Source organism: Petaurus breviceps, unplaced genomic scaffold (assembly GCF_028583685.1).
Source record: "Petaurus breviceps papuanus isolate PSGF00001 unplaced genomic scaffold, PetGlider_PUasm1.0 90822, whole genome shotgun sequence".
NCBI lineage: Eukaryota > Metazoa > Chordata > Mammalia > Diprotodontia > Petauridae > Petaurus > Petaurus breviceps.
In genome coordinates, this window is record NW_027187351.1 from 5,244,946 (window position 1) to 5,253,829 (window position 8,884).

An 8,884-nucleotide genomic window follows, 5' to 3' on the forward strand; every position below is an offset into this window, starting at 1 on the left:
ACACACACACACACACACACACACACACACACACACACACACACACACACCTTGGGCAAGTCACTTAACTCCAGTTGCCCTCCAAAAAAAAAAAAGAAATGAATAGAGCATCGACCCTGGAGTCAGGAGGACTTGAGTTCAAATTCGAACTCAGACACTTAACACTTACTAAGCTGTGTGTCCTTGGGCAAGTCACTTAACCCCAATCGCCCTGCCTTCCCCCCTGCAAAAAAAAATTTAGAAATAATAAAAAAAAATGTTTAAAGCCATCTAGCTCCAACATTCTCTAAAGAACTCTTGCCTTTGAGAAGAATCTAGTTGTTAACTTTGTAGTCAACCTGAACTGTGGAAAGACAAAGGACTAGGAAGCCTAGTAAAGTAACATGCCCAGAACATGTTCTCAGGGGATCAGGGTGAGAATGCTACCAGGAGAAAAAAGACATTAAGGTTATTGTGTCCTATGTGTTCTGAGTTAGAATGGTATGGGAGGTGGGGCATCATTACTTATAGTATATTCAAAGTCATATATACATAGTATTTATAATTTCTCAATTGTTTTAAAATGTTTTATTCTGATTAAAAATTCAGTTGTTTCCCTACACTGTCTAATTTATCCTTTTCTCATACTCAGGTTTGCCTTTGTAGGTTTTATGGCACAGGAGGGTACTTTTTCTAATTTGATTTAACGTCTGGCATTTTTAACAAACCTTGAGGAGTTAAGTGATGATGAGAGCTATTGGTTGTCAACACCTCCCACGTAGGAAATGAGTTTGAACCCTATCTATTTCACAAAGAGAAATAAAAGAAGAACTTTGGGACATGACTGTTTTGACATAGAGTAACTCCTACTACTTACAACATTTTCTATATTACAATAGCATATTAATTATAATATCTTTTTTTCATGTAATACTCTCTCCTCAAAGCTATTCTGCTATTCCCTTGACAAATTTTTGAAGCTATTTTAAAGGTTTCTTATAATGTACTTATTAGATATGATAGTAATTGCTTTTATTTTCAAAAAAACCAGCACAGTTTGTATGGAAGTGTTCTGAAAAATAATCCATTGGGGAGGGCAGCTGGGTGGTGCAGTGAATAGAGTACCGGCCTTGGAGACAGGAGAACCTGAGTTCAAATCCAGCCTCAGATGATTGACAAGTACTTACTAGCTGTGTGACCTTGGGCAAGTCACTTAACCCCAATTGCCCTGCCTTCCCCCCTTCAAAAAAAAAAGATTAGAGCCAAGAAAAAAAAATTCATTGGGCCATGACAGTATAGGATATATAGCTAAGCAAAATAGCCATCTAGCTACATTTCATTCAGTTATACAAATGCTAACGTATGCAATGTACACAATCTCTTTTCTCTTTTAACATATTTTGGAATAATTTTTAAAATGATTGGATCTTCAACAAAGTGACTACTGTGGTAGGTTTAGAATATGTAAACATAAATTGCTGGGACTGGGAGGAAATTGCCTTGGTGGAGTTGGCTTTTGATACATGCTTTCTTTAAGAAAAGGTAGAACCAATTGAGCAAGACGATTGCGTAGATCTCCAAGGCATTAGAAGTTCATACAGATATTTACTTTCTTAATATGGTCAAACAGACAGCTGGATATTATACAATAATGCTTTCTCTTGTTGGTGCTAAGCTCTTATAATTGCTTACAGTAACCTTCAGGCCAATCAGTCACATGTTATCAACAGTTTAATGTAGGTCATGCCCCACCTTTAGGATGAATGCAATGTGACTCATCTAATGCAATGCCACCCAGACCTTTCAACAGAAGTATGTGGCTGTCATAAGAGTAACTGTTACTAATCAACAAGTATTTATTAAATGCAATCTACATAGATCCAGCATAAGGTTAAACACTATAAGGAACACAAAAGATTTATAAATCAGTCAATCAGTAAGCATTTTTTAAGTGCCTAAAGACATAATCCTTGTCCTTAAGAAGCTCACAATTTATTTTGGAAGACTAGACATGAACAAAGAAAAATTAAGTAAAACTATAAAATAGTAATAATCCGTTGGAAGGCTGCCTGACATTGTAATTTGATGGCTGCTTTCAGACTCAGGAAAACTCAAGTTCAAAGTTCCTTCTCAGATACTTTGTGACCCTGGACTAGTCACTTAATTTCTCAGTGCCCCTAGGCAACTCTTCAAAAGTGTAAATTTCTGAACAGTGAAGATCCACATTGTTAGAGGGAATTTCCTCACCAGTGATTCTCTATACCAATGAAATCATAGGTTTTGATAAAACAAAACGAAACGCCAAACATATGTGTATAATCAATCCTATGTGAAGGCAATTATAAAATTAAGCCCACAAATATTTGATAGCAACCATACTGAGTACATGGGACAGACTGCAAAGACACAGAAACAACAAACTTTGGAGCTGTAGGGGACTGTCATGAGAAGAGCACTAGGCTTTAGAGTCAGAAGACCTGCTCTGATGCACATTGTCTGAGCAAGTCATTTAACTGTCCTGTGACTTTCTATGCTTATCTGTAAAATGAGGGAGTCTGATTTGGTGGATTCCAAGGTCCCTTCTAGTTATAAATTTAAGTTCCAATGACTTCCTAATACATGGGAGAGTTAATAATCTTTGTAGAGAAAGGAACTGCCCAAACTAGAGAAAACAGATCTTTTAAAGTCAAAAGGTGTACAGCTATATTTCAAAGGTTGACTAAGTAACCAAGCTACTACATTATAATAGAAAAACAAAGTCTGCTTAAGGTATAGGCACACCTCTATTTGCACATTCTCCCCTAAACCACAAAGAAGGGCCAATTCTATAAACAGCAAATTTCTGAATTACTCTTCATTTCCTTTTCCTGGAACACCTTCTGCTCCTCCAGTCAGTTGGTGAAAGAGGCAAGGGTTGAGTTTGACACCATAGACAGGTTTACAAAGCATCAGGCACAGTTTTCATTGTTCTTAGAAGCCTCCCAAGAAACCACTACAGAGCAGGAACCTGGGCACAGTATGCTTCCTGTACCTGCCCCCTCACCACCAACCCCAACAAAAATGAGAGAGCATAAATGAATGTTCTATGCCAGTGAAATCTCCAGAGGATATAGAATAGAAGGGCTAAGTGGGGGGGGGGGGGGGTGGACCAGGGCAGCCTTCAATTTAAAACAAAACAAAATGGCATAAGCATTCCTTGCTAGTTTCAAGTGGGAAAAAAGGGCAATGAGTCTCCGGGAACAATGCCTCAGCCAGGAATAACCTACAAGTCACAAGCCACTGTAGAGAAGGACAATGGAGAAATGCTCAAATGGCTGCCCTACACCTGACCTTCAGTTCTCAGGGTATCCACACTCAGTCAAGATGTTTGGTCTGTCAAACATCCATCTCCCAAATTGCTAAATGTACATGTTTTCCTGAAGTGGAATATAAGTTCCTTGAGGGCATGAACTTTGTTTTTATCTTTTTGCCTCCAGTGATTAACATAGTGCCAGGCACACAGTGGTTATTTAATAAATGTTTGTGAATTAAATGAATGAAAATGACCAATTTTTATAGAATGCTGGGTTCTATGTTGAGCACGGGGTGATGAGAAATATAAAGGCTGATACAGACTGGTCCTGTGTCCTCAAGGAGTTTATAAACTAGAGCAGGAAACAAGATTAAGAGATGTAAGAAGACTAGCTAACAACCCATGCTAGGGATAGTTAAGTGCTAAATAATGCATCAATACATGCTCCATAGTAGTTGGGGAAAGAGAAGATCAAGAAGGAATGGGATGATCAGCAAAGGTTTTACAAAGAAGGTGGAATCTGGAGAAATTAGAGAATGGGTAAGATCCTTGTTGAGAGGCCAACTCTGTAGCTACAATACCATGTTGCCTTTCACTTGATTGCATTTCTGTCTTATTTTTTTTCTTTAATGTTTTTTCATAGCTGGTCTTGCAAAGCAGAATGTAAACCCCTAAGATCAGGGATCATGTATTTATAAATCTTTCACATTGTATGGATAGTAGAAGGGGAAGAGGAAGGCATTTCAGGTGAATGAGCAAAGGTGAGAATGAGCACAAAGAGGATACCACCCTGTCAAGTCTAGAGGAGAACATTTTGAGGGGTTGATTGTATACAGTGAGGTCAGATCATGGCATTCCTTGAAAGCAAGGAGTTTAGCTTTACCATTTGGAGTTTACTATTTGGCACAATGACTATGGTTTGGGGGCATGGTAGTGGCATTTTTTTAAACCAGATCTGTTATGGAATTAATTCATTATCAGGACCTCTCAGTGAGAAAATTCATTTATCTACCAATAAAGATGTACATTTGCCTTACAACTTACAATCTTAAAGAGCTATATGAGATAGTGAGTGGTTAAATGACTTAACTAGGGCCTCCTAGCTAGCATATATCAGAGGCAAGTCTTAAACACTTAAAACACTCATCTTCTTAACTCCAAGGCCAGCTCTTTATCTGCCATACCATAATGCCTCTCTGCCAGCAACATTATTAACCAGGAAAGTACAAGATATTATATCTTCTGCCTTAGTGCCTTTCCACTAAATGTTCCCTCATGTTTAGAAGGCACTCCTTCTTCCCTCTACATAACAGAAGCCCTAGCTTCCTTCAAAACAAAGCTCAAGTACCACTATCTAAGTCCTTTCCTGATCCCTGCTACTCTGACTTGTAGACCCATTTATCTCCCAGAAAAAATAGAAGCTCCTTGAAAGCAAGAATTACTCTGATTTTTGGAGGCAGCTGATGGTACAGAGGGCAAAGTTCTGGGCCAGGAGTCAGGAAGACTTGAGTTCAAATTCAGTCTCAGATACTAGCTATGTGACTTTGAGCAAGTCACTTAAATCAGTTTTCTCAACTGTAAAATGAGGGAAAATAATAGCATCTACTTTGAAGAATTGTTGTGAGGATCATTTGAGATATTTGTTTATAAAAATACTTAGTACAGTAACTAGCTTTATATAAATGTAGAAGGCTTTATATATATTTATATAAAAATTTATATAAATATAAATTCCTTCCTCTTCCCTCCCTCTTTGAGACACTAGTACCTAATAAACCCTTAATAAATGTTTGCTGAATTGAATTAATTAATGATAGCAATATTTAAGAAAGATTACTGTACTATTTGTATGGAAGATGGATATGAATAAGTAGAGCCTGGAGTCACAGAGGTCAGCTAGGAAATAGCTACAGCAATCCAAAGAAGAATTAATGGTGAGCTAGGCTGAGGTGATAGTAATGGAGATAAAGTGGTTTAGATGAGCAGGAGATATCTATAAGATTTGGTGATTGATTGTATATAGGGAATAAAGGAAAGAACAGTGTCGAGGTTTTGAGATCTATGCAGTTTCCATCTTTATTAGGCACTTCGGAAAGCAACATAATTATAGCATCATGAATTGATTAAAAAGAGCTTGAGTAGATGAGATAGTTATCAAATGTATTGTGAAATTCTCCCAGTTTTCTCTAAAAAAAAAATCCTTTGTTATAAGGGACAGCTCTCTGGGAAAGGAAGAGTAAGGGATACAGGGAGAAATGTAAGCATTATTAACAAAATTTATTTTTAAAAGAGTGAATTGGATTAATATAAGACAAAAGATATGATTATATTTTAAGTCCATCATTTGGACTTAAGATCCAGGAACAATGACTTTTAAGTTAGAGGACTTAGGCTAAAATCCTAGCTCACATATTATTTTGGGAAAGTAATTTAGCTTCCTTAGGCCAATGAAAGGTTTGGATTAGACCAGCTGTTCTCCATTTTTTTTTGGAATCAAGAACCCTTTTCTCTCCTAAAAATGATTGACATCCTAAAAAGCTTTTGCATATGCAGCCTATGTATGTTGATGCTTGTAGTATTAGCAATTAAAAATGACGTTTTAAAAATATTTAATTATTTAAAAATAAGAAGAAATTCACCATATGTTAACATAGATAACATTTTATGAAAAAACATTTTTTTCAGAACAAAAAAAATTTAGGAAGAACAGCACTGTTTTGCATATTTTTTGCAAATTTCTTTAATGTCAGGCTTAACAGAAGATAGCTGGATTATCATATCTGCTACTGCATTAAATCTGTTTTAATATGCTGTTTTGGTTTAAGGCAGTGAGGTGGCACAGTGGATAGAGCACTAGGCCTGGCATCAAGAAGAAGAGTTCAAATCTGACCTCAGACACTTACCAGTTGTATAATCCTGGGCAAGCCACTTAGCCTCAGGCTGCCTTAGTTCCTCAACAATAAAATGATGATAATAAGAACACCTATCTCCCAAGGTTGTTTTGAGGATCAAATGAGACAATATTTGTAAAGTGCTTGGTGAAGTGTCTGGCGCATAGTAGGTACTTAATAAATACTTGTTCCTTTTTGCTCTATGTGAAGAAAATCTGGTCTTACACAGAAATGGCAGTTGGAAAAGAGAGAAATATTTTAATAGGCAAATAGAATCCTAGTACTATTAGGAAAATAGTTTTCACTTTAGTATTATTATAAAAATAATTTTAGACCACACTTTGAAAACTGCTCAAATAAGATCACTAAGGCTTTAAATCCTATGGGCCACCCTTCTTTAGATCTGCTCAGTCCAATTTCAGGGACTTAACTGGGGAGTAGTTCGGGATGATGGGAGGCATACTGGCTCTAGAATTAGAGGACCTGGGTTCAAATTCCACCTCCATCACTCATGACCTATGTGAACATGGGCAAGTCACCTAATCTACCCCTAGCCTCAGCTTCCTCATCTATAAATAAATTCGATTATATTAGATGTTCTAAGGATGCTTATAGATCTAATCCTATAACAAAATAAAGGCAAAAATTTTGAATGAACAGTAGTTAAGAAAATATGAAAGGCACTGTTTCTCCTCTCCCTCAGTACTATAAATACAACTTCAAGTCCTGGGGAAGGTAGGAGGGGCATTTAAGAAATGGCTTGCCCTCAGGAGGGGTGTGGTAGAGAATTCAAGCCACAATAAAATAAAAATAGAACCAACAGGCTAGATAGTTTCTCTATAGATAGATTAGGCATAGATTCTCTCAAATAAGAAAAGGAGGAATCTCAAACTGCTTACAGAAGTCAATAAGCATTTATTAAGTACCTCCTTTGTACCCAGTGTACTGGTGCTAAGTGCTGGAGATACAAAGCAAAAGACCGCTTGAAGTCTAATGTTTGGAGGTCAAATAATTCATGACATAGTCAGCAGGCAGGTCACATGGGAATTAGTCTTGGTGGTTTTAGGCACTAGCTTTGCAAAATTAAAGCATTTTCATTTAATCATCACAACACTATATAGTATCATGGGCTGCCCAGCAATCTAATTCATTGGAAGTGATGAGAATGACGGGTCCAAAGGAAACTTCCGGTTACCCACTAGCAAGTGACCAAAATCAAAAATCCAAACCGAACATACCTTTGAGAAATCCAGCCTGGCATGCAAAGCTCCACACTCAAAGTGGCAGTTGAATCTCTGCAGAATCCAGCTTTAGCAAAAGAAGAATGTGACTTAGTTTTAAGTCCAACTAAACCAACTCATACCTCATCTACCCAATCACATTAAATAAAAAAGCCCTCATTTAAAAGTCTCAGAGTTGAACTTTTAAAATATACATAGAAATATGAAGGCTAGAGCTGCTTCTGAAAACTCCAAGCAGTTCCTTAACGTCCACCTCAGCTAAGGAGGACGGGAATAAAATCACCATCTGCAAAGCCGATAAAAAATGGTTGCGACTTAGTATGTGAGGCTTGCTACTTAGACCTCCCCCCCTTTGTGGGGCACTCAGTGGCCTAATCGGGGAAAATTCCATGTGCAGCTACTTGGGGCCCCCCTCCCCTAAAAAGATTTGAGATCATAAAAGTGCCTCCCCACCCTTATAAGACTGAAAGGAAAACAGTCATCCAAATCTTCCGGTCTCCCAGGAAACAGAGTTTTGATGCCAGGGGTCATGCAAAGCCAACATTGCCTTATATACCTTTCCCTTCCTTTCCACTGGTGTCTAAGCATCTGCACAATCAGATCTGTAAGACAGAGAGACATTCCTCCTCAAAGAATACATGCGGCCATCCCCAGTCTGGTCAATCCCCTTCTCTAAAGCGGACTAGAGGAGGCTGAGCCCTGGGCAATGGATAAATACAGTCTCGCAGCTCCCGGAGACAGCCCTCCCCATACCCCACCGTGAAATAACTACCAACGTGTTACCAACCCTGCTAGGAGAGTCCGTGCGGTCCATCCTGGGGACTCTGGGAGGTTCTGAGAGTGAACGGGCCTAGGCTGGCCAGCGAGCTCATGGTAAGTATCGCAGGAGAGAGAGCAGCTTTCCACCCACCAGGAGAAAAACAAACAAAAGCCAATGTGGCTTCTAATCAGGGACAACCAGTAGCATTCCCTGGTCAAAGTTACACTGTAGCTCCCCTTGCTGGCTTCGGGTATTTCTGCACCCTCCTTCATTTTCTGACATTGTAGTTAGTGCGCGCGCGTGCGTGTGTGTGTGCGTGTGTGCGTGCGTGTGTGTGTGTGTGTGTGTGTGTGTGTGTGTGTGTTTTCCTTAAGGGGAGAAGGAGGGACTGGTTAGTGGTAAACCTCGAACACGGTTGGGAAAGATGTTAAAAATAAATACCTTCTTGATCCTTCCAGTCTTACACACACACACACACACACACCCTCCTTCATTTTCTGACATTGTAGTTAGTGCGCGCGCGTGTGTGTGTGTGTGTGTGTGTGTGTGTGTGTGTGTGTGTGTGTGTGTGTGTGTGTGTGTAAGACTGGAAGGATCAAGAAGGTATTTATTTTTAACATCTTTCCCAACCGTGTTCGAGGTTTACCACTAACCAGTCCCTCCTTCTCCCCTTAAGGAAAACACACACACACACACACACACACACACACACACACACACA

General features: G+C 38.8%; 2 protein-coding genes across 3 annotated transcripts in view; both read right to left on the bottom strand.

Annotated features, from left to right (window-relative positions):
- Positions 1-8,244, bottom strand: part of CILK1 (ciliogenesis associated kinase 1) — a 97,047-nt gene extending 88,803 nt beyond the window's left edge. Inside the window, exons 1-2 of the mRNA XM_069070618.1 lie at positions 8,191-8,244; positions 7,401-7,470 (exon numbers count right to left, since the gene is read on the bottom strand). Of these exons, the coding sequence (XP_068926719.1) occupies positions 7,401-7,423 (23 nt within the window). The 5' untranslated portion in view covers positions 7,424-7,470; positions 8,191-8,244. The remainder of the gene's footprint in view (positions 1-7,400; positions 7,471-8,190) is intronic.
- Positions 1-8,259, bottom strand: part of LOC138148005 (uncharacterized) — a 24,020-nt gene extending 15,761 nt beyond the window's left edge. Inside the window, exons 1-2 of one of the 2 annotated variants that reach the window (XM_069070623.1) lie at positions 8,191-8,259; positions 7,401-7,470 (exon numbers count right to left, since the gene is read on the bottom strand). The gene's annotated coding sequence lies outside the window, so the exon portion shown is untranslated. Of the gene's footprint in view, positions 1-7,400; positions 7,471-8,190 lie in introns of those variants that run through there. The other variant, XM_069070624.1, reaches the window with a different exon arrangement.
- Positions 8,260-8,884: the final 625 nt, after the last annotated feature.